Genomic DNA, 26,064 nt, shown 5'->3' on the forward strand with positions numbered 1-26,064 from the left:
CACTTGTACCTGGAGGGGGGGCATAGTGAGCCACTGTAGCCTCCAGTCTGCCCTACAAAGAAGCAGAGCTGCCCCGAGGGCTTGATAAATATGTTGAATGTACAGGGTTTGTGTAGGTTTTGATAGTTTGTTGCCACCAGGGGACTACTTTGTTGAGAAGGCGGGCGGAAGCAGCTCCATGAGATGGACCTTGAGGTAGATGGTAGCTCGAATTCAGCCAGGGCAAACCCCAGCGAGGGTTTGGTGAACGAGACTTTTTGAGTGACTGCTGCTTGCTGCTTTCATTGGAAACTAGTTGGAAACACGATGTTGGGTTTTTTCGGTTGGATACTTTTTTTAATCTGGCATTCTATTGCTAGTTTCTCAAGAGTATTCAACCTATCTTTATATCCATCAAAACAAAAAATAATTAATTAATTAGAAACTCACTTGACTTGCCAAACTGCATGTTTTTCTCACGAGCTGTTTGTCATGGTGTGTGTGTTGTGTTAAAGGCTTATATGGAAGACATTTCTATGAGACAACCCGCAATACTTTAAACTAGCCCTCCACACATCTTCCAGGGTCCACTGGTGGTCTCCTTGAGGCTACTGTTGTTACAGAGTCGACCCAGTTCCTGTGAGTCACTTTTTCGTTTTGCTCACATTTGAACTGAATGCGCGTCGAGGAGGTGGCCTACGGCACGAGCTGACCGTGAAGGCGGCGCGCTGTCAAGTGTAGTTTGCTGGCCAATAGTGGGCTCCACGTGTGTCCTGGGGGGCTACAGAGCAGTGTCACCGTCTGAGCGAACACAACACCGGTGGAGACGATGGAAAGCAAGCAGAGCCAGGTAACCTGGTCACTTTACTTTGTTTGTGTTCCCATTATTTTATTTATTCATTTTTAATGTGGCTGTAAGTAAACCGAAAATGGCCTGTTTGAAGAAAATTGAAAGTTGGCCTGGGCCGTTTGAGGAAAGCTCCACTTTTGTCGGCGCGAGGCGGTTCCGCTTTGATTTGACTAACTTGCTAGTTTGCTTCGCGCTCCGCGGTCTGTTTTTCAACACATTGGCTACATTGTGTGAAGTGGCCTCTCAGGTCTCGTGCTCAGTAATGTCACTTGTTTGTCGTGTTTTCTTGTGGAAACTGTTGTTTTGCTGTTTTTTGTGTCCATTTTTGCCGCGTGGTTGAGCCCCACCTGCCGCTCATTACATTGATAGAGAGCCCCCAGTGTTGTTTCAAACATTTTGTGGATTGTTTTTCTAGAAAGAACAGACGTTTCTCCTGGACATTTCCACAGTAAACCGTTGTGTTTTAGGAGATTTAAAACGGGTTGCCAACTTGGAGTTCGCTATGTTTCCCCTCCACGTGTGTATCTGAACCGTAGTTCTGTAAAAGCGCCATTGCTTCTTCTCGTACACTTAATTATCTCACAGCAGCAACGTTGACAGCAATACTGCAACACATGAAAGTGAATGTAGGAGATGTGTTGAGTTCTGCAGAGGAATGAATATGGCTGCTTTCAGAAATCATTGACACTAAAGCATGCCGTTGGAAATGGTCAGTTCAGCCAACTGAGTGAGTTTGACCAAAACGATTGTAAGAAGTTGTTTTTATGTAACAATATATTAAGGCAAAACATAACTTTTTCATGCACTGGTCAATTTTGAGATTTGTGTCTGTTTTGTCTCATTGGCTGTTCTTCTTTTCGACTAGTGGAACGAAAACATCCAAATGAGATTATAGCTGTTTATTCTACTCTGTCTGTGTTTTCTCCTTCATTTACCAAACATCAGCATCAAATAATACCTCATGTACATGTTTAAACAACATACAAGCATAATTGTTTTAATCTAAGTCATGTGATGTCTGTTAGTGATTTAGTTTAAAACGATTTGCCTGTAGTGTCTTCTAAATGTCTGATATTTTACAAAAGCTCACGCATCTGTTTCCTCCAGTATAATTCACAAACCAAACAATTTCTTATGTTGTGAATGTTTTTGCTGAGGGCTTTGTTCAGACATCATTCATAGCCTGATTTATACACTTTTTTTTACCAAAAACTATTCTCTGGTTTATGAATTTATGCAAAGCCTTTGACTCAAATATAGCAACATAAATGAAATTGAACCTGGCTTCCACTCCTCAGTTTTCTGTCCTGGAAATGTAAATTGACACATATAATAAGATACTCCCTTATTTGCATATTTAGAGATACAAAAGTCACAAAACTTGTAATACGAAAATAATGATATAATAATGTTAGAAATCAACTCGTGAAATTTCATAGTGCTATTTATTTATTTGTATGTATGTATGTATGGATGGTTCATGGTTTCATGGTTTGTTTTTAAACTGTTCTTTATTGTGGTGTTTTTACACAATTAGTCAACAATGTATCAACAACCAATTTAGTGATCAAGTTACGGTTAGTATTTAAATCACCACCACCAACAAGTGAGCTGTACATTGAACGTAGTGTTTACAGAAGCTCACTGGGACACAACTGGTTAATGAGCCCATCATAACAATCCTAAAAACACATTGTTTCTGTCCGGCTCAGGTTTTGAAGGAAAGTTTTTCTCAGAATGATGTCTTAACGCTGTTATGAATTGATGTTGAGAATGTCAGACATCTGGCAGTCTCATGAGGTTTCATCAGGGATGCTCTCACGAGGGTTTATGGGCACAGAGAGATACTGATCCTCTTTGAGGATTTATCTTTCCTGTTAGAAAGGTGCTGTTACTGAAGAGTTGTGTCCCCCCCCAGGTGCTGAACCTCGAGCGGGTGCTGGTGCTGGAGACCTGGCTGAAAACAACAAATACAAAGCTGACTCAAGTTAACGGCCAGAGGAAGTACGGAGGACCACCCGAGGGTGAGGGAGGCGTTACATTAGCTGTGGACTGAGATGCAAACATGTGACATTTAAGACATCGACGTTGCAGTCGCAGGAAGTTCAGCGTTCATTGATTACATTACGTCAGGCTCCAACCTTTGCTGCTTGATACAAAAGGAACGGTTGTGATTTCCATTCATTGCCTACAGGTGCAGCCACCTACACTCCTCGTTCTGGAGTCCTTCAGACTTACAGTCGTTGCTGGAACCACAATGAAGTTTGCAGTCCAGCTTTATTATTCACCTATTTGTGACTGCATAAAGCTGATTATCTGTGGTGCAATATGACTGTGTAATAAGTACTCAGCTGTGCTGCTCATCCCAGAAATGCATGTTCCTTATGCTGCGTTCACACCGGTCGCGTTGATTTTTTGACGCGCGTCAAGATTACATACAAAGTCTATGCACAGACGCGATGAGACTGGCGCGCCGCGATTTTGCGATGGCGCGTTGGACGCATTATTGCAGTGCGTTGGACGCCGCAAAATCGCCAACGCGCGAGTTGAAATTTTTCAACTTCTGCGACATAATCGCGTGACGCTGTGGCGCGATAGCCTATCAGCGTTGAGTTGCTCCCCCTGTCATCACTGGCTTCCTGCCGTTGTTGAATCAGGAAATAAATCCTGTAGCCGTCTGTGTTCACCCAGAGCTCCATGATACCTCATATCAACAGAGACCGGACCAAAGTATGTGTGTACATGTGTGTGTGTAAACCATACGGTACAAACAATGAATAGACGCTGCCGTATTTACGTCTACATGACGTTGAGTGCTGGTGGAGCTGCTACGATGTTAGCATAGCCTAGCACCGATCCATCAGAGCTCCATTGAGAAGACCAGTAACCTACAAATCGGCATCATTACGTCGTTATTTCGGAGTCCCTTTTTGTCAGAGACGACAAGTACAAATCGGTATCATTATGTAGTTATTTCGGAGTCCCTTTTTGTCGGTTTATTGCCGTTGAATCACAGCCAAATCAGTTTATTTTGTGTTCCTACAGCTGTAGTAAACAGCGACCGGTGGCTTGCTAGACACAGTGAATACAGCTCGATACAATCCACGGAGCTCCTCTGAACAATATTATGAACCAGACATGACGGCGTTTGGCATTCCGATGTTTGAGGGACTTCCACAACACGTACAAAGCAGCAATTGTCCTTATTCCTTTCACGGTTGACAGCGGAAAGAAATGGCGGCCAGGTGAACGGCTTCCAGGCTTCCAGGACGATAAACCACGCCCCCTCTCCGGCGCTACGAGATTTTGCGGCGTTTGGTGTGAACACGACCGGCGGCGCGTTGGACGCGATTGTACAGTGCGTTGGACGCTTTTTTTGCAGTGCGTCAAAAAATCAACGCGACCGGTGTGAACGCAGACTTACAATTGGGGCACCGTTTGAAAAGTAACTAAACAGGCTTTCCAACGTTTATAACATAACATTTATTGCCAAGAAGCATTGTTACAACAGAGAAATAATCTACCAAACACTAATTTCCGAACTGTGTGTGTGTGTGTGTGTAAAACATATTGGGCTATTCTCCATAATGGACACTCAGTGTATTTTTACACTGTAGTATTACTAGGCCTACTTTACTCAAGTAAGATATCTGAATACTTCTTCCAACACTGCTCATTTTTATTTCACCTTAATTATTAATGAATTAATTTTAAGTTCACAAAAAGAAGCAACTCTCTGACAGTACCTCAATGATTGATTTCATTAGCTATTTGCCTTCATGGTAGCTGCTTGACTTGAGTTTAATCTACACTAAAGTCAGTCCTCGGAACACACCCAGTTAGCAACACAAGTTGTACCAACATGTTAAGTCTCGCGTAGCCCGAGCTCCTTTAAAATAGGATCAAATGTTTGGTACTGATGACTCCAGCCGTATCCTGTGATGGAGTTCTTTGCAGGTGATTGATTGTTAGATTTTTCATTCATGAAGAAACGTGTTAATGTATCAAATAATCAGGTAACATCACCACCCCCCCTCCCCTCTCCATTGTGCTGTCAGTGTGGGGTGGGCCCCCCCCAGAAGCCCGCTGTGAGGTCTTCATCAGCCAGATCCCTCGGGACACCTACGAGGACCTGCTGATCCCTCTGTTCAGCTCCGTGGGGCCCCTCTGGGAGTTCCGGCTCATGATGAACTTCAGCGGCCAGAATCGTGGCTTCGCCTACGGCAAATACGGCTCGCCAGCTGCGGCTAACGAAGCCATCCGCCTGCTGCACGGCCACATGCTGGAGCCCGGCTCCCGCCTCAGCGTCCGCCGCAGCACCGAGAAGAGACACCTCTGCATCGGAGACCTGCCGGCCAGCACCAGGCAGGAGGACCTGCTGAAGGTACACCTCTGGGACTCCTCTTTGACATAGAAACATGTTGTTTTTTAGCTGAAGTAGAACAAAATTATTTAGAATTCACTGCCATCAAAACAACAAAGATCATCTAGCACTGCCATATGGAGCTGAAGTCCTGTCACCACCTCCAGGTGAGCCTCTCAGTAACGTACTTGTGTGCGACTGTTGTCCATCTATGTATCCATATTAGAAGACAAACGAGCAGTACCTGGTGTTAAGATGAAGACAGGTTTTAAAGGGTAGTACGCAGTGTTTTTGTGGGCTTGTATGAGTTACCTCTCCATCGTCGATGTGTTACTTCTTGTAGATGGCGGTCGGCCCACCCCAGTTTGGACAGGAGCAAAGCCATGTGCTGCTGTGGGGGGCAGCAATACGGAAAAGAGAGGCTCACCTTAAAGTCCAGACTCCTTAAGTGTAGGCTATATTTGCTCTGTTTTCTAAATATAGTGTACATATAAGCTTTTTTTGGTGGGCCTTTCTTCATGGTGCTGTGGCCGTCCACAGCCGTACATTGTTTTGCTCCCGTCTTTCTCCAAACTGGGGACATGCCAACTGTCCTCCAACACAGTGGTTCTCAAACTGTGGGGCGTGGAGGTATTACAGGTGGGGTGCAGTGGGAAATGCAGATTTGTTTTGTATTTCAAAAAATATATATATTATTTTTTTTAATGAATAAATAGATGGCAAAATGCCTGTACTTTCGTGTAAATGTTTACGTTACGCCGTTAACAGGTTACGCTTGCGCATGCGCGACGGCCATGACCCTTGGCAACTCACATGTGTGGCTTAGTGTTCCAAATGAAGAGACATTTGGCGGGAACAGAAAAGCAACCGCAAGCGATGCATCCGAGACGAACAGCAAGCAGCCAAGAAGAACATGTGATGAGGCCTCTCTTGCTCTGGGTTTCACAGTGAACGCGGCAGGAGATGAGGAGAGACCAGTCTGTGCTTTATGTCTGAAAACTAGCTGCGGATAGGATTAAACTTGTTTTGTTTAGTTTTTCACAGGTTGCACTTTATTGTTCTCTTGAAAAGATGTTGAGTGCAAAACGGGTTATTGCAAAACAGCCAATTGCAATAAGCTATGTTTTGCCAAATTGTAGATCTTTTTTGCACAGATATAACTTTATTTGCATTGTTCTACCAAAGTGATTGCACATTCTATTTGTTTTTGTCTGATGGAGTAATCTGGTTTCCTTAAAAGTGATTGCAATTTTCTTTATTCTATTTTTTGAAAAAGCACAGACGGAGGAGTCACAAAATGTTGTTTCAATAAAAATTCAACATAAACCATTTTGTTACAATTTTGTTGGGGCGGTGGGGCATGACAGAAAAAGTTTGAGAACCACTGGTCTAACAGGTGATGCCCCGACTATAAGTACCTCATACATCCATGCTTTAAAAAATCCAAACGATCCCTTTAAGTTAAAGGACAATTCATTTAATAGGATACTATATAGGATATTATCATGCAAAGTACTTTATTCTAAGTTTTTAGCAGTGGTCTGTACTGTGTCAAACACAAACATGGACATCCTTCAGTCTGTCCTGCACTGGTTACATGCATGTGCAAACATTCACACCAGCTGACCAGTCCACTGGCTCCTTGTGTTGAACTGGTAACCTTTAACCCACAAAGGTCTGCAGCGTATTGGACGTGGTTCCTGCTGCGTGAACAGGTGTTGTGTTTGAGTTCATGTCTTTGTCTCTGACGTTTGCTCCCAGGTGCTGCGTGTGCTGGCCGAGGGGGTGGAGAGACTGTCCCTGAAGGCTGGGCCTGGTATAGAGGGGGTGTCTGCTATCGTGGCCTTCTCATCCCACCATGCTGCTTCTATGGCCAAGAAGATGCTGGTGGAAGGTATGTTGATGGAGATACATGGGATCAGTGTGTAGTAGGGATGGGTATCGTTTGGGTTTTTTCCGATACTGGTGCTAAAATGATACTTTTAAAACGATACCGGTGCCTAAACGGTGCCTGAACCGATACTTTTTTCTTCAAATTGAACAACATATTAACTGTTTAAAGTATACTATAAATATAAATAAATACAAAACACTTTGCTTCAAACATTTTAATTATGAACAATATGTTAACTGTTAACAGTTTACAGGATACTTAAATAAATACAAAACACACACACACTCTGTACACACACTACAGCTTCAAACTTCAGCAATTATTTAGCAGAAATATGAGCATATTTTCCTTCTCTGGCAAAATACGACACGTCTCATGACTTATTTTATTTTACCAGTGGTGGCGGTAATGCGGCAATTCGTCGTTTGCCAACCGCCAGTTGGTCTCAAAGGAGAAGAAGAAGAAGCTTTTGCGTGCCTGTGTTGTTGTGCTTATGAGCAGCAGCGCTAAGTAGCCCGTTGTAATAATACTATGAGTGAGGAGCGGAGGACCGAGTCCTGCTGCCAGGACGGAGTCATCAGAGTAGTGTCAAAAAAAGTATTTCAATCGGCTCAGGCACCGAAAGGTAGATACCGGACGTATAGGAACCGGTTCCATATTGGCACCGAGTTTCGGTACCCAACCCTAGTGATCTGTTGGGTAGAATGAGATTTTCTGAAACCAGATTGAAATTCATACAGAACCTTGTGTGACGATAAATATCAGTTTGTTCATGTATGACTCTACGGCCTTCGATAGTGAACACAGGCTGGGGACAGGTTCTAATGTGCTCCCCTCTTTGTAGAGAGGCTTCACTCTCGCCAGTTTGAATTTAACTTTGTTCTGGGTTATGCAGAGAGTGATGACGTCAGCGGCAGCTCATACATGTTGGTGGGATTGTTATCATCACCTGTTAAAGCTCAGGCCTTTAAGCTTTTGTGCTCTATTATCGTCAGACACTTTATTAACCAAAGAAAAGGCAACAGACAGAGTGTTAAATGTCTTGTTTCTGTTCAATTAAAGTAGCTGCTGGGATTTTTGACATTGAGTTGGTAAGTACCAAACAGCGAAAAAGAAAACCCATTTCCTTCTAAGCTAAGGCCAGTGACCTCTCGGCCTGTCACATGATCGGACCAAAATCACAACAAGCAAGCGTCCGTATACAGCCGAGTATAGAGTCCTGTGATGACGAATGATGGCTGTAGCAGTGTAGTGCCCAGGCTTCACGAAGAGGTGACGACACGTGTCAAAACATGGCCTCCCCCTGCAGAGAGAGTAGCCCTGACGTGATGGACAGACGTCTGAGTCGCATGTTACGGTCATGTCGCACCACGTCTTTGAGGAGTGGGAACTAGTTTCATGTGTTTTGCAGACGCGGTCAATGCTCGAGAGCCGTACAGACGGTAACATCGCGGAGCTACTGAAAAGTGAACCTGGAGGAATGGGACATAAAAGCCATAGTGACAGACGACTTTACGTAATGCACTTTATTTCCTATGGTGTTTATGGCATCTACATGTAAGTTACACAATCAGAAAAGAGTACAAGAATACTAATGATCTATTTCTGGTTACTGAGAAAACAGCCTTTTGTGTTAAATTTGCTTTGGGAAAAATGATGAGTCATTCTTAGCTTCATTAGAAAACAGCTGTGGGTCTTACACACGTACTTGTCTTCTTCTTGTGTCCAGCATTCAAGAAGCAGTTTGCATTGAACACCTCAATCAAATGGCAGACCACGGTGAAGCCGAGCTTGGACGAGCAACTGTCTCCACACAAACCGTCAAAGAGCCTCCTGCCGTCAGCCCTGAAGCCGCCGCGCCACATCCCGAGCTCTCCACTGACCTCGGCCCCGCCCCCTCGTATGGTCCGCCCTCCATCTGTCCCCCTGGGTTTCTGCAGGTCAGTGGGAGGACCCACTGTCTCCCAGCACCCTCCCCCTCCCAGATCCTCCCCCTCTTCCTCACAGGGGCACCTCGTGTCCACGGCGCTCTTGCATCAGCTGTGTGAGGCGAACGGCGGTGGCCAGCCACTCTATCAGATGTACTGCAGCCACGCGGTGCCTGATGGATTCCTCTACTTCACCTATAAGGTGAGCATCCCCGGGATAACCACGGCCTTCAAAGGGCTGGTCACGGTCTTGCCGGGACCCACAGCCACCGCCACGCTGGAAGAAGCTCGGCGGGCTGCAGCCCAGCAGGTCCTGCAGAGGCTGTACAATGAGCTCGCCCACTGACGAGCCGATCAGTTAATATACAGTACTGTTTGTTTTGTCAATGTCATATCTAAAAAGAGACGTTTCATCTTATATGTAGTTCGTTGATTTACGCATGCTTTTATAAGTAGTATTAGTAGACTCGTTTGTTTTATGCATGTTTTTAATGTGTTAGTTTGATTGGTTCCTCATTTTAATTAAATGAGATTTGAAAAGAAAAGATGAAGGGGGTGGTACTTTCTATAAATGTTTCATTTTGTGGTGGTTGTCATGACATTTTAATTTCTGCATTAAAACCACTTTTTTCTTTTAATGACTGGACCCCTCACAGGCTCATTGTGGGCTTGATCCCAAAAGAAACGCACAGAAAAGTCAGTATGTGTAGTACAATGTAAAACAGAGTTTACGACGTCATTAAGTCATTGCACAGTATGTCAAACAAGTCGTGTATGGCCTGAACGTCCTAGTATGCCAACAAGTCATGAAACGGTATGAGAACAGATGTCACAAATTACATGTCAATCATAAAATGTCATTACATTTAGAAATACTAGTTTGCCCGAAGTCATAAATATAACGCCTTACAAATCATGAAATAATAGAATTACAAAAAGTCATGACGTGTAGGATAGGACATCCTTAAAAATACATATAGAACGTCATTAGTCATCGTATAACAGGTTGAAAAGAGTAGTTTCATGACAAGTTCTAGTATAGTATGTAAAAAAAGTAGTCATGTAAACAAAAAATCATAAAATTCGTAGTATAGTTTGTCAAAAGATGTTAAAGCATAGTATGTTGACATTAAAAATTAATTTAAATTAATAAGAAAATTCGTAGTAAAGTGTCAGCGCTGAGAGCGGGAAGAGTACAAATGCAGAGCTACCGTTATCCAAAAGCTCAGGCTGCATATCATTAGACTTTGACGTAGCGGCTCCAAAATGAACTAAATCGGTAAAGGACTAGTGCTACTGTCAGGTTAAAATGTGCTAACACTGGAGAGGTAAACAAGCTTCTGCGTCTACATTCATTAGCAGCTTCAGTCGCTTGAGCTTTAAAAGTCATTTCACTGCTGGAAGAGAAGCGGCTGCATGGAGGGAGGGCTCCCTCTTGTGGCAGAACGTTACAGGACAGCTGTAGTACTACACCAAGCATCTCTGAGTACTGATCTGGGACCTGTTTCATCTTTCAGGGAAAACAAAAGAACAGGAGGCAAAGCCAGGGTCACATGACTTTATTCTTCATCCAGTGATATGTAGAACGTACACAAACAATACTGAGAGAAAACACACACCACTACCTGCTTTTTAAAAGCTCAACAGAAAGGGCCTAACTCCCCAAAACGTTTCACCATGTTTCATCCAAACACCATGAACCTTTGGTTCTGAGTGAAAGTACATATTTTAGCCTCATCTTAAGGGGGATTCCTGTCAATGAGCACACGGACTTGTGGTTAAATACCGCATCTGTTTTTATGTAAGGATCTGGTCACAAATGGAGAGTTTGGCAAATCTGTCCACAGGCTGATATCTAATCGGTCAACTGAACACACAAAATCAATGCATTGAAGGGTAAAACAACGTGTAAAGTGTAAAAACACTGCAGGTGTGCTCAAATGGAAGTTGTGTTCAGTCTTTAGAGGCTGGGCTCGTGTCTCACTCACTGGTGTGACACGCCTCTGGTTGCAGGGGCACGATAACTAACAGCTTCAGTTCATTCACGTACGCTGTATATTAGAAAGCAACCGTAAAAACACACGACTGAATTCATTCCACAGCAGAGGATCGGAGCAGCGAGTGACAACTGAGCTGTCCTCAGTTAGCGGAGCTCTCAATCAGGGACAGGAGCATCAACTCATCGACAGAGGAGCGGGGGGGGGGGGGCTGGAGGAGACCATCGTCAGGGTTAAAGTGCAGCGCTAGATGTTTGCAGTGTTGCACTGTGGGTACTAGTGATGCACGGGTGTGCCCACCCGACATGTTACGAGAGTCAATCTGCAGAAATGTGCGTGAATCAACCACCCGACCCGCAAACCGCCAAATGTATGACTCATAGAAGCACTATCGTCAGGTCTGAGACAAGGGGACTTGGGTTTTTAATAATTTAACGCTGCTTTGTCACTCTTTGACCCGTGACATCTTCTAGTAAGTTTAGCCCGAAACCCGCCCGACCCGCGGGTAGTGGATCGACCCGCTCGTCACTAGTTGGTACTGTACTCTCGGGTTGCTTCCTGTTCTAGTCCTGAATGACCCTGTGTGCTGTCGTCAGTGTTCTGAGGGGAAGCAGAGGGTTTTTGCGGTGCAGTCCTGTAGTTGGTCTGACTGTGCCCCAACGTATCCAGGTCTATGAATAAATCCATGACCATGAGAGCAGCACAGACGGGCATATAGGCATGGAGCAGACATCAGCTCTGCAGCCGTTAACACACAGACAAGCACAGTGGAGACAAACAGCAGCAGATGGGCAGCGTGAGTGTGGAGACACTACCGAGTGCTCCTCACGGCGAGGGTTGTTTCCTCAACACGTAAACATCTAACGGGTTCTTTTGAGCAAATTCAAACCTTTTATAACAAAAAAGAAAAAAAGAACAAATACCATATCGTAGTATATGTTGAAGGGTTTCCCTTTAAAAGTACCTTCATCTTAAATAAAACTGTCGTGTTTATACAACAGACCCACAGTGAACCTGACCTTTGGCCTCACAAGTGTTCTGCATCCTGGTCTGCTGAACCAAAGCATGATTAGTACCAAACCTGCCCTCCAGATGACAGCAAATACAGCTTCACACTTCTGGGATGTGCCGCCGCTATCTGAGGATGTAACTGGGTGGGGGTGGGGGTGGGGGTCTACAGCTCCTCGCTCTCATACAGAGGGGCGGTGTGCTGGGCGGGGCTCTCCGCGGTCAGGGCCGGCACGTGGCTCAGAGAGGATAGCAGCTTCAACGTCTTGGAGCCGGGGGGCGCCGTCTTCATGGGTGTGCGAGCTGCAGGGGCAGGGGGGGTCAGTTCAAATGTGTTTTATTATTCATCAACACATCTCTGACGGCAAACACTTTGAAACGTGAAAAGATAACCGTGCAGTTATTATTACCAACAATATTATCATTTGATTCCAGTATGACCTGTTTGTAATGTCATTTAAACGCAAAGACTAATATTTTACATTTAGAACCAACTGAAAACTTGAGGTGCAAATGTAGAGTTTTATATCGAGGAGATTACTTATCTGTAAGAAACAATATACAACTGGTTTTCTGATACTATAAGTACATAACACACTGGAGAGTGAAGCTGTAATGCTCCACCATGGGGTGAAAAATATACTTTTATATTATATTTATATGAATAATAAGGAATAACACCACTGGTGTCACCCTCTGCAGCGACCACTCCTACTGGTGGAAAACTGGCTCATCATTCCATTCATGCCAGCTGTCTGAAAATAGCTCTTCTGCCCCGCTCCCCACAGCCGGGACAGACACACAGGAACCAGCACCCAGCAGAGCTCCACGGCTCCCCACACAGAGAGAAGTCCTCTGGAGAGAGTCATGCTGCAGAGTTATACTGGCGTACTACCAACTGTACACTTGCTGCTGACTCTGCAGCTGCTTGAGGGAAGTTATGACACCAACTACAAGTGCTTAGTGATGTTTGCAGTGTTGCACTGTGGGTACTAGTGATGCGGAGTAACTCTGTAAATGGTCCTGGTTCAGATGTGGTGGTCTACTTGCTGAGTCCAGCTCAGGTAGTTTGTGTGTCCTCTCACACAGCAGCTGGCGTGTCATGTGATCGAGCAGCCAACTGATATCTGCGGTGTACTTTCCTCCAGTGAGCTCTCTCATCAGTGGATGCTGCAGTATTCTTGAGGAGAGCTCCGTGCGTTCGTCAGGTTTCCGCTCGATCACACAACATGTGTTTGGCGCGTTGCAAGCTGGAGTCACTGGAGCGTGGAGCGTCCTCCATATGCTGTCTGATTCTACTGCCTGCACTACCATGGTAACCAGATAACACACATGCTTTACTTACTGCCCACATCCAGCCTGGCGTTGCACGTGGACATGCCGCCTTCATTGATGGCGGATAGAGTATACCAGCCGGCATCGGACTTCATCAGCCTCTCCAGCAGCAAGCACTGGCGGCCTGACCCGTCCTGATACAGACTGTGGACACAAAGAGTCAGTAGTACCAGGTGGTTACAGTGGGCTGAGACAACAAAAGCACAATTAACAAAAACAATAATATGAGAAATGATTTAGTGCAGATTACATATCGTTTCCCATGTGAGACGATTGTGCAGTAGGAACTAGAGACTGTATAAACTATGTGCTATGTCTATTGAAAGTATAGCTGTGACCTGCCATCAGGAATCAGACTCTTCATCCTCAATAACATTAGAGCTCACTGTGCACATCATTCTACCTGTGCACATTGCACAGGTATGTTTCACCAGCTAGCAGCAGACTGCGTCTGTCAGTTGGTGCCGGGCAGGTAGTGAGCAGGCTTTTCAAGTACCTCATTCTGTTGGGATCGATGCGCAACATGTCTTTATCTTTCTTCCAGTAGAGCTGTGGGGGAGGGGACGCGTCCACTTTGCACTCTAACCGCACCGTGTCCCCCTCTAGAGCTCTGGAGTTGGACATCTTCTGGATGAAGATGGGAGGACGGAGAGGCTCCTGGGCTGCAGAGAGGAGAACGCACAGGGGTTCGAGTCTCTCAAAGCACAGCTGGCATAGCTTCGTAAATCAATCCGAGCATTACTAAGCTACACCTTGATGATGACGTATTAAAGAAAGACAGCAGTTCCAGCCTGAATAGAGAGTGTACTGCAGTGACATGTTTTACCTAACACATGAAGCCTCATGGTAAACTTGCTCTCCCCTGCTCGGTTCCTGGCCACACAATCATAGACGCCGGCGTGGTGCACTGTGACGATCTCTATGAGGAACGAGTGCATCCCTTTCTCACACACCAACATCTTGTGGAAGTCGTCTGGACGGATGGCTTTACCGTCCAGGTACCAGCACACGTCTGGTGTGGGGAGGCCTTTGACCTGGATTGAGAACACGGCCGCACCAGAATTGCATTGGTTCTTTCAGGTACGAGTTGTGCTAATATGAGCTCGTTATGATACAGGCGTGAGTGTTCACCTTGAAGTCAATCCTACAGAAGCGTCCCTCCTCCACAGTGAGGTCTGCAGGGACCTGCATGAAGCGAGGAGCGTAACATTTCTCCTGGATAGCTGAGCCCTCGTTCCCCCTCTCGTCTGTCCCTGTGTGGCGCCTCCCCCTGCAGGGAGAGGGAGAACATTTAACCAACCTGACCTCACTCTCTAGGACAACCAGCGACGGAACAGGTTGCTCGTGTGTGAGAGCCGTCTCTCCCTCCTGACAGACAACTAGTAATGTTCATAGCACAACACAATGTGGAGCTGAGGTAAGAACACAGTTTTAAAAGTAAAACATGAAATCCCTGTTTCCATCATACATGACTGTACAGAGCAACAGCACACTCACAAGCGTCAAATACTCATGAGCTGCACAAATGACGAACATAGATTATAATGCACTTCTTTGTTTAAAGATGGATGGAGTGAATACATACTGCTGGATTGGAGTAAAATGTTATGAGTAACATTCATACAGAAGTTATGTTTATTTACCAGAGTCCACCTGTGTGCCTTCCTTCTGGTGAGTCTGGCTGCAACAGAAAACACACTCGTATAAGCAGAGGTAATCAGAGGGTTGAACTTTGAAAAGCAACCATTCTAGTCTGGCAAAATGTGTGTGCGTGTTCTGACACAATAGTCCTGTTGTCACCAGTGAAAGGGGCTCCTTCTCAGGAAGCAGGCAAGAAGTAGCAGCTGACAAATCTGTGTGTACATGCATGTGCAAGAGAGAGAATAGATTGTGCAAAGCCCTGTGAGTGACACAGGCATTTCGGACAGAACAATCTCCCACACACACACACGCACACGCGCACTCCCTGTGCAGCCATTCAAACCCAAGTGAGTGTAATAATGTGCGGTCTTTACTTAACAGCTAAGTGACCGCGAATGGGCTTTGGACCAGAGCCAACACAAATGTCTGTGCAGCACAGTCAGCACTGCAGCACACATCAGTACACCGCGCTGTAATCATGAAGTGCACTCGCTAAGAGAAGACAGCTGTTGTCGTACCTGGTCGGGTTGGGAGTCTGAGAGACTGTCCTGGTCCACCGTGTAGTTGGCGTTGTCTGGACCCAGCAGCCTGCGAGCCATGCGCTCCTCGTAGGACAGTTTCTGTTTGAAATCAAGCTGGATTCTGTTAAACTGTCCTCTTTCATCTTTCTCACACAGACGTTGCGTGCTGTAGTTTGTTTTGGTAAACTATTTCAACTATGTCTTTTTTTACATTAAAGAAGGCACACACTGCCCGTGTGAATGGGCTGAAGTGTTTGTGTTGGTGGGAGGAATGTTTTGTAGTTTTTTTCCTTTATTCTTGCCCTTCCTACATAGTCTGCAGGACACACACACACACACACACACACACACACACACACACACACACACACCTGGCTGTTTCTCCTCCTGGCCTCCTTTGAGCGCAGCTTCTTCTCCAGATCCTGGATGAGGGCGTCTTTGGAGCCCTGGATGTCTTCGTCTGTGGAGCGAGAGGAAGATGGCCGAGGAGCCACAGACTTCTTCACAATGGGCTTGGGCAGGCTGAGGGTGGAGAGACACAAAGGAGGGAGAAACACAAGTTAGAGCGCTCAAAGTAAGGAAGTAAAGATACAAACTTGTATCCAGCGCTTGTCCGTAGCTGACCAGTTTAACCCTGCAGTGACCTGGACCCGTTGTTGTGCTTCATTGGGTGAACTTTTCTGACTAATGAATGCTATTAAATGCATTTAATACAGAGACTGCAAAAAAACTGGTGGCCACGCTTGCTTCTTGCTTTTATACAACTGATTCCATCAAATAACACCACTTCTGTTTTGTTATGAAAAATTGCCAAATTGCCGTATACTTTGACTCACATGCTTGGCGCTGCCTTGTAGCTGGCGGGCAAGGAGACCACAGCAGGAGGTACTCTGTTCTGACCGTTGGGAGTGGTGGGCTGTTGCAGAGAGGAGGAGGAGAAGGGGGAGAGAGGGGAGCGAGGGAGGGACGGTGACACTGGGAGAGGCTGCTGGGACGTCATGGGGAGGAGAGGGCTGCAGGGGGCGGGTGGGAAGCGGGAGGGGGAGAGGGAGAGCTGGGGACGGTTGGAGTTGGGAGACAGCTTGGAGGAGGAAAAAGGGGAGAAGGCAGACGGGGAGGGCAGCACTGAGCAGAGGTAGGCAGCGGGAGCCGACATAGCGTCCTGATTGGCCGGCAGGGTGGCGCTGCCGAGGCCGGTGGCACTGGGGATGCTGGGGGTGAGGGTGATGGTGGAGCGCATGGTGGTGCGGGGGAGAGAGGCTGAGGAGGCCGGGATGGTGGGGGCAGAGGGACTCAGCATGGGGGCAGTGAAGGCTTGAAAAGGCGCAGAGGAGGAGGCCGGGGTGGAAATGGGAGAGCTGAGACTTGAAGAGGAGGGGGAGGACTTGCCCATGCCGTTGGCCTGGATCTGGCTCTGGACCTGGGCCTGGGTATGGACCTGGGTCTGGGCGACAGACTGGGCCTGGGTATGGACCTGGGTCTGGGCGACAGACTGGGTCTGGCTCTGACTGAGGCTTAGTGACTGAAACTGCGCCTGGGTCTGTGACAAGGACTTGGACACTGACTGAGTCTGAGAGAAAGACTGACTTTGCATGGACGTCATGTTAGCTTGACTCTGTGTCTCCGTGACGTTCAAGCTACTTTGAGACCGGCCAAGGTTCTGCTGGGAGTGGTTCTGATTCTCCTGGGCCTCCTTCAGAACGCTGTCGTAGCTGGGGGCCTGAAAGGCCGGCTGAGATTGGATGAAATGCCGCGGTCGCTCATAGTTGAAGGCGCTGGGGGGGAAGACGCTGGGAGTGAAGGTCGGCAGGTCAGACAGGTTCATGTTGGGGCCTCCTGGCTGGGGGGGCTGGGGGGGAGACGACACACACATTCACAAAAACTGAATGAAGGTGGAATTCTCCCATTTGTGATGAAGACAGGACATTGAGGAATGAAGCTACTTAACACAACACATTGTGTAAGACACTTACAGTGAAGCTGAGCTTGGATGGGCTGAACAGCCTGGGCGTTTGGGCTTTCTCCTTGACCTGGGTTGGTGGTGGAGGGCTGGGCGTATAGGCTCGGACGGGGACCCCTGGTGACCTTTGGCCCCCTGAGCTCGGGGCGCGCTCCTCCTCGCTGCGACCAAAGGGCTCTTCAGAGGAGTGGTCGGCCGGCTGAGGCTCTGGATAACTGACAGAAGCAGACATGAAAGTAAAGATTAGGACTTATTCCTAAAAACTACCGGCTCTGGGATGAGCAACAGAGAGCGCAGGGAACCTGAGAGTCCTTTAAGGGCGAACATAAAGAAGCAACACTATGTCTTCAGTGTGCCCATTGAATTGGATTGTAACTATGCTGCGACTCCTCCCAGGCTCGCCACCTTGGCCTGGATGAATGCTACATTCATGGCAGTCTGGTCAAGAACTCTACTAGGAAAGGGCTTAGGGTTGGAGGTAGAATATAGTAGTGACGCTAACATATCTCATCTGCCTCCTGCAAGTCCATGCAGAGCAACATAATTAACATGGAAAGGAGTCTTTTCTGGTGAGGGGGGGGGGGGGGGGTCAGAGGGATGTTTGTTGTTGTGTAAATCATCTGCTTATGACGAGGTAAACACACACTGAGGACATGATTTAGATCGACTAGATCGAGATGCAGGGTCGTCTCATGAATAGAGTCGTGTTACACACAGGACAGCATCAGCTGACCCAGAGTCTGACAGAAATACACAGCGAAATCTCAATGTGTGTGGTGGGAAGTGGATGGATACATGTCGGATCAAGCTATCCACTGAATATCAGTTTGGATTCTATTCCATGCAAATAATGAGCAAAATGTGGCCAAAGTCTAAAAGACACATGGAAACCTAAAACCTCCTTCGAGGGTTAGGGACTGATACTTTTTTGAGATGGAGACATTATGTTGGCTGATAGTTTTTTTCGAAGACAATTTCTGATGAGAATCTCTTAAATTTGGTTCACAATGAAATGTGAGATTTTACAGCTAAACCCTGCGCTGCTCCTCAGGGAATACACCATGAACTAGCACCTGTTTCTACACTACCTGAGACACATTAAGGAGGTTGGTGTCAGCGGTTGGGTGTGTGTCGCTGCAGGAGGTCTAAAGGTATGAAGGAGTTTAGGGTTATGAAGGGCTTTGCGTGTGATGAGGAGAATCTTGAACTGGATTCTTTGCTGCGAGGGGAGCCAGAGGAGGTTCTGAAGGACTGGGGTGATGTGGTCTCTGGTGCACGAGTGGGAGACCAGACTGTGTGTGTGTGTGTGTGATATTTAGTATGGTGATGGTATACACAGTATGTGTATTTGTGTTTGTATAATTAAGTAGGCGAAGCTATATTGGTCTTGGAATTCGGACATCAGCTGGCAGGTGCAGGCGCTCTACTGGTGAGCCAATCCTTTTAAAACACACACACAAGATCTGCATGGCATTGTGGGTAGGAGAATGCTAAGCTGCCCTAAGTCCTCTGTATGAGCGGCGAAAAACACGAGGGAAGTTACCATCAACAATATATGGATTTTATATATGTATATGTATATAGGTAAATATATGGATTTTATATATTTGATTTTCCCCGTGCTAGCCAGCCCGAAATGTCTCCAACAAACTGATCAATCAGGTTGAATAACTTCTTTATACCGTGAAGCTGTTAAGCTATTCTAGTGAAAGCCCAACATGCCATACGAAATGCCTCCAAGAATTTTTGTTTTCACAGCTGACGCAATCTTTAAACGACAACTCGTCAACACCTTCTCGTCAGACGTCATTATTACGGACACCGACGCCATGTGTGCTCTCCACATGAGATCACCAACACTCTCAGCACCATGAAACACTCACTGGTCACCATTAAAGACACTCGCTGAATCAATCAGCAACGACACAGAACGCTCAAGAGATAAAGTATGACCGAATATTAACTAACGTCCGTGGGATTTTACATGTGCTGTGATATGAATGCACTTTGGGTGGGATAGTTTTGAATATCGTATCCAGTGTTTTCCAACAAGCTGATCATTTATTTGTGGTGCAATATTAAAAAACTGCAAAAAAATAACATTGTATTCCAAAGCTAGTGTCTGATTATACACCTGCACGTGAATGCAATTCAATTCAATTTATTTTGTAGAGCCCAAAATCACAAATTCTCCTCAGAGGGCTTTACAATCTGTACACATGCCACATCCTCTGACCTTTGACCCTCACATCAGAACAGGAAAAACTCCCCAAATAACCCTTTAATGGAGAGAAAAGAGGGAGAGACAGAGGAGGGATCCTCTATCAGGGTGAAGTGATAGATGTCATGTGTACAGAATGATCATCATAACAGTTTCAACACATTCAATGCATATGGCAGACATTATTCATAACGCACCATTCAGTATTTCCTTACACTAAATATAAAAAGAGAACAATTAACTATTAGTATGTGCTGCCTGTCATACTGCAAACACAAGTCCACAGCACAATAAAGAGCTGAAGCAGCGCCACAACATCCCACATAGAGAGAGTGAATATCACATTACATGTATCAGTAACGTTACCAACAGGCGTCGAATTTACTGCCGCTTGATATAAAACACGACCCCGTAAACCTGGTTTATTTTGACAAATAAACGTGTTGGGTAAAAGCTTGGAGGACTACCGTCAGACCGTCACTGTGTCCCGTTAGCTTCATTGGGACGCCGGCTGGTTGAGATGTCACAAAGCCCCAGAATAGACTGAAGTCCACGTCCCTAGTGCTCTAAACATAGTTCGACCTTTTCAGGAGGACACGACTAACGTATGACGTTTCCATGATATCAACAAGTCAGACAAGTTAGCTTGTTCAGACACTAACGTGAATGTAGAAGTACACCACAGAGGTTAAAAGTATATGACTCCAAACAACAGAAGTCCCCGGCAGGTTGGGACGGGACGATGTCTTCTTACCTTGTTTCTGCACCACTTTCCTTTAATACTGGCTCAACAAAGCGCACTTTCCCCGCGTGAAGAGGAATCCCAGCACCGGGTTGAGAGTGGGAGGCTGATTGTAACAGGTGACACCGCGCGCTCACGAGGCAGAGAGACGAAAGGGTCGCGCGGGTCCCGCCGACTGGTTAACTCTTTTCCAAAAGTTCAGACTCGTCATCATCACAACTGCATGTGTGTGAGCTCAGTGGTTCAGTGCACACACAGCTGCTCTCTGACCAACACTCACCTGTTTGAAATATGTTTTTCTTTTCATTATTCAATTTAGTTTGACATCAATTTGTATTTTTACAGCCCTTCTCAAAAGCTGCATGCATTGTTCTCCTTGATACGCCCAATCAATATTGTGTACTAATTATTATTATTAAGATCTCACTTGCTCCTGTTCGGTATTTCTCGTGAAAGAAAGAAAAGCAGAAAGAAAGAAGGGTGAACTTGAAAACTGTCTTCTTCTTCAATTGTAGAATGATACAACAGCGACCTCGTCTGGATTTAAAGAGGAACTGCAACAGTTTTAACATAATTTCTTGTAAACGTGTGCTCCTGAACACACATTGAAACTACATTGTAACAAAACAAAGTGTGTGAATGAATGGATACATAAATACACTTATAAGCCTGTTCCATGAACTGAAATGATACTTTGTGTTTCCTATAGACACAATGCAATTGGCCATCATTTGCAGTAATGACAAGACTGACTGCAAGTAACTATTAATAATAAGGTCAAGGGTCAGAGGTCATTCCAGTATGTGGGGAATGAGTGCAGGTAAAACAAATGATTGTTTTTTTACTCCACAATAAGACAATTGTAGAGCACGGTGGAGCACCACGTGCTCAAGATCACACAACAGAAGCAGCACATTGCTGGTGTTAAAATAACGGTTTGTGCATAAACACTGGGGTCAGTGAATAGTGTTCACAGACTGATTGATGTGTGTGTGTGTGTGTGTGTGTGTGTACCATCTACTCACTCTGCTACAGGCATGTTATCTTCTACAGGGCTGTCGGGCCACTCAGGAGGCGGGAGGGTCATGGAGTCGGACAGCTCAGACGGGAAGTCCATGTCCTGTTGGAACTCTGCCTCCTCTTCCTGTTGGCCAGCGGCCTCCACCTCCAGCTGCTCCTCCAGGTCTGCATGACGGGGTGCAGAGCAAGAGATGACTCACTCTAAAAGCTGATCATTGCTATTGTTGTGCACAGTTCGACAGGTGAGCTATGTGCTGTATGAATGAGCCGTCTGACCAATGTAAACTTCCAGGAGCGCTGAGCAGGAGACCGTGCCGAAGGAGTTGAAGGCCACGCATTTAAACAGGCCAGAGTCTTCTGGAAAGGCCTCCGAGATCACCAGGGTGCACAGCTCCTCTGCAGCCGGGCGACACCACAACATAAATGTGTTTTAATCATTAAATATATATATACAACCCCTTATCACAGGCATGGCCTTAGTCTGGACATGAGTTGTGAGCTGTTCAACCAGAGATCATGTTTTCACGAAGGATCACAATTTCCTTTATAACAATTATTGAACAACCAATACTCTACCTGGCACTGATGCAGAGCTGGCCTCTGGGAAAACAGGAAGAGAGAAAAGTCATTTGTCTTTGAAGTGAACTCATCACCATCGATATCAATACGTCTGAAATGAATCACGCTTTACTCTCATCTTATAACATTGCCGCATATAGAGTCAGTTGTCATATAATGCTGAAGTTATACAGCTTCAAAAAAGACTTTTGATTCGGTGATTGGAGCTAAAATCCCGTCCAAGTCACGTGACCCCCCCCCCCCCCCAGCCCAGTGCCGAACACGTGCTCACTCTTGCGCAGTATCCTGAAATCGTCCGAGTCCAGCACTTGATCGCCCTCTCTGTACCACATGACCTGCAGGGGGGGGGTTCCCCTCAGCCTGCACTCCAGGACCACCAGCTGACCCGTCACCGTGGACACATCATGGAGGCACTGGCAGCGGAGGGATGAGAGGACAGAGAGAGAGGATGTGATCAGTAATCTTTCATGTACATGTCATACCGACATTCTCTTTATCATATTTTCTTTGTACTAATTTACAGACATGAGACTTTCTATCATATATATATATATACAACAAAATGATGTTTGGTAACTTTCAGTGACCAGCAGCAACAGAGAACAAGACAAAAACAAGATCATACAAGAAAATCAATCAGACAGATGTATTGCATAAGATGGATGATTATGACAAAGTGCATTAGCATTGTATGTGCTCGTAGATTAAAGTGTGTTTCACCTTCACAAAAGTAGGGGCCACTCCATTCCCTGAATACTGTTGATTGTAGACGGGACTCTGAGTCTGGAAATGGAAAACAATACATTTAATTCAACTTGTGTAACAATCATTTCATTCATTTGGTGATTTGTTAAAGTGTAACGCAACACAAAAACAGGCGTTTTGAATCAGCTAACTGCATGTTGAGCTGTTGTTTCATCTATGAGTTCAGTCCGTCCATCAAACGAGGGGATTCATTTGAGCGGGATGCAGTTACCCTCTGAGGGCCGACACACAGAGGCTGCACCAGGCTGGAGGGCCTCTGGGCCAGGAGGGTGGAGGAGGTGGAGGAGCTGGAGGGGAGCCCTCGAGAGGAGGAAGAGGAGATGGTCAGGGACATGGTGCTGGTCTTCTTCTGCACCCTCTGAACGCTGCACAGTCACACATCGGCACACATCAGCAGCGGACAGGAAACCATTACATCTGCTTATGCTTTCTGCTTTCTTCTGCACTTCACGTTGTATCTCAGATATGTGGCTGGGGAACTTTGTTATTCTCACAAAAGCTAAAAATATATATACATGCTATTGAGACTATATATGCACACTGGAAATGACATTTAAATTGAACCAGTCTGCCAGTGTGTGTGCGTGTGTGTGTGTGTGTGTGTGACTCACTGAGCCATGTTTCAGGCGTTCCAGGAGAAGCGCTGGAGGTTGTTCTCTCTACAAAGACAGAAGCAGAGAGACAGACATGTTACTCTCTCTCCTCCCCTCAGCTTTCATCACAGTCTTGTGGAAGCCTGTGCTGCTGCCGACACCCGGGTGTGAATACATTGAGCTGTTTAAATATTAAGTCGGGTCCGGAGGGCCTGCATGGTCAAGCTAAATCCCTCCTCGGATACTAAAAGTTTTGTTTTGCTCTTTAACCACAGAGGTGTTGGGACACAGCAGCTGCACGATGCAGGAGATCTCTGCACACACAAACGGCAGCGTTGAGAAAGGGAGTGAGATATCAATGCCCCCCCCAGTGGCTGACATTGCATGACACTGCAGTCTCTATGAGTCAAAGTGTTACTGGAGGTGAACAGGTGTGCAGCAGGTAGACCAGTACATGAGCTGCATGGGAAAACATCGAGTGTGTGTTCACTTTAAGTAGTAAAGCATTCCAGTTCAACACCAGACAACAGCCGTATAAGTACCATAGCGGTCATCATCACCCTGAGATGCTCATCTCTATCCTATTGCCGTTACACATATTGTTGGCAGAATGCTCGTATGAAAACTGTATACAGTGCGTGTTTGTGGATGTTATGGTTAACACTCAACTAAAAGAACGAGGAAAGACTCTAGCTCTATGTCCTGTAGCCATCGAACAAAGGCTGATATGAAGCAACGTGGTTAATTGATTGACAAACTAGAATTTGTTCCTGAGATTAATATACTTGCAGTGTGAATTTGAACAATACACAGAGTGGCAGAAATCCTCAAAAACAAAATTACAGTTGACTGTCTCTGTACCTGTCCATCATTAAAATGAATGCAGCGCGAACAATATACATCAAATCCTGCTGTCAGCACAATCTGCTCCTTCTGAAGGGTTGCAAACCTCAGCGGAACAGTTACAGTGCGAGAAAGAGAAGAAGAAGAAGAAGCTTGTGTGCTATTCTCTGTGCGAGCAACAACATTCCAACAGATGTTCTACAGGGAACACCAGGTGGTTGATTTCATTTGATTCTGTAATTATATATGTATGGAACACCAAATATTCATAAGACACAAAGTAAAAAAACTGAAAACACAGATTCAATCCTGTTTTCGTTTGAAGACAAAACAAATACAATTCAATGAAATAAATCAAATCATGAATAGCATGCACAAGGTACAAGACACAGGATAGAAACACTAAGTATTTATTTCTGTGGTACTTCTGATTTAACTTTTCATCTTAAGTCTGATATCTGCAATTACACAATGTGTTACCTGAGTGAAGAGTACATATGATGATATATACATTATATATATATATATATATATATTATGTGCATGTATACTGCCCAACCCAGATGTGCGCTATAACACAAATGCGCGCACACACACACACACACACACACACACACACACACGCAGAATGTTGCAGTTATATCACCTTTCAGGACAGGAGGGGGAGTGAACCATTCACATCTAAATGTGGAATGTGTGATGATGACCCCTCCTGTCCACTCGGGGTGAATGGTGAATGGTGAATGGTGAATGAATGGATTTGTACTGCAAACACTCAAAGCTGCCATCAGGTAGGAGAGCGTGTCCTCCTCCACCGGGACGAGCCGCTCTGCCTCTGAGCCGCAGTCTTTCCCCGGCGGCTCTCAGTCTTGCAGGAAGTTGATGGTCAGCTGACGGGCCTGAGGCCCGGTGTGGTTCTGGCTTTAACAGCTCACTACTTTAACACGGGCCTCTCTTCATTGGCTGCCACTTGGCTGCTGCTTTGGTTTCGTGTGTTTCAGATATTTTCACACACTTTCCACATATGTTCTGTGCTTTTGATGCTCTTCGTCAGTAAATGTGCTGATTTATTACGTTTGTCTGGTCTCCCCACCCATTGTCTGACAAGCTAAGAGATCCGCTGCTCTTAAATGCTCAGGATGGGTTACATGCAGAGGTCAAATGTCATAATCGTGGTTTAGCTTTGTTTAACAACAGTATGAGCGATGGCAGCTCATAACACCCCCACATATGCAGCCTCTGGGGCTCTGCCCTGGGCCCAGAGAAGGAGCTGCCAGAGGAGGCACAGGTTCAGGTTTCCAGGCTAAATTAAACTCCGCCACCTCCTGAGCACAGCAAAGTCTCTCTGAGCTGAGATAAATCTGCGTCCACATGAAACAAGACACACACAGACAAGTAGCACCAGGTCTTTAATGTCCTTCATTTGCATTGTCCCTCTCTGTCTGTCTGTTATACACGATGAAGGGATCGCAACATCCACCAACACTAAACACTGTCTAAACATCAGAGCTTAAGAAGAACTAGCCGCAGCATGTGGACGTCCAGTTGTCCCCTCAGATAATCACTCCCAGCAGGTGTGTTTGTGCGTCTGCATGCACAATGGTGGAAGCCTCCTGCTGATGAAACAACAGCTGCAGCTGAACCCCTGTATCAACTGTCTCCGTTACATAACCACAGGATTCATAGCAGCGGCACCAAGCTGCATGCATCAACTCTGACATGTTGCAGGATGGAGACATGTAGAGGCATGTTGCAGGCAGTGGAGGACAGGTTCAACCACGGCTGTAACAAGCACACATTGTTCAGAATGGAAAGCCCTCCTTGG

At 45.9% G+C, this 26,064-nt stretch overlaps 2 protein-coding genes across 3 annotated transcripts in view; one reads left to right on the forward strand and one right to left on the reverse strand.

The window, feature by feature from the left end:
- Positions 1–766: 766 nt before the first annotated feature.
- On the forward strand, positions 767–9,360 carry dnd1 (DND microRNA-mediated repression inhibitor 1; the record flags this gene model as incomplete). Its single annotated transcript, XM_079268747.1, has 5 exons — positions 767–829; positions 2,748–2,853; positions 4,888–5,213; positions 6,954–7,086; positions 8,816–9,360. The coding sequence occupies exons 1-5, from the start codon at positions 809–811 to the stop codon at positions 9,358–9,360; spliced, it is 1,131 nt and encodes a 376-aa protein (XP_079124873.1). The 5' UTR covers positions 767–808.
- Positions 9,361–10,558: 1,198 nt separating this feature from the next.
- The window catches only part of myot (myotilin), a 19,932-nt gene continuing 4,426 nt past the window's right edge, over positions 10,559–26,064 (reverse strand). Inside the window, exons 2-18 of one of the 2 annotated variants that reach the window (XM_079268654.1) lie at positions 23,415–23,462; positions 23,015–23,059; positions 22,759–22,821; positions 22,310–22,451; positions 22,036–22,059; positions 21,736–21,855; positions 21,465–21,624; positions 17,490–17,691; positions 16,353–17,365; positions 15,888–16,038; positions 15,514–15,615; positions 14,998–15,035; positions 14,486–14,624; positions 14,181–14,388; positions 13,851–14,016; positions 13,365–13,498; positions 10,559–12,322 (exon numbers count right to left, since the gene is read on the reverse strand). In XM_079268654.1, the coding sequence (XP_079124780.1) occupies positions 12,186–12,322; positions 13,365–13,498; positions 13,851–14,016; positions 14,181–14,388; positions 14,486–14,624; positions 14,998–15,035; positions 15,514–15,615; positions 15,888–16,038; positions 16,353–17,365; positions 17,490–17,691; positions 21,465–21,624; positions 21,736–21,855; positions 22,036–22,059; positions 22,310–22,370 (2,655 nt within the window). In that variant the 5' untranslated portion in view covers positions 22,371–22,451; positions 22,759–22,821; positions 23,015–23,059; positions 23,415–23,462 and the 3' untranslated portion in view covers positions 10,559–12,185. Of the gene's footprint in view, positions 12,323–13,364; positions 13,499–13,850; positions 14,017–14,180; positions 14,389–14,485; positions 14,625–14,997; positions 15,036–15,513; positions 15,616–15,887; positions 16,039–16,352; positions 17,366–17,489; positions 17,692–21,464; positions 21,625–21,735; positions 21,856–22,035; positions 22,060–22,309; positions 22,452–22,758; positions 22,822–23,014; positions 23,169–23,414; positions 23,463–26,064 lie in introns of both variants that reach the window. The other variant, XM_079268653.1, reaches the window with a different exon arrangement.

This window comes from Melanostigma gelatinosum, assembly GCF_949748355.1.
Source record: "Melanostigma gelatinosum genome assembly, chromosome: 5".
NCBI classification, from domain to species: domain Eukaryota; kingdom Metazoa; phylum Chordata; class Actinopteri; order Perciformes; family Zoarcidae; genus Melanostigma; species Melanostigma gelatinosum.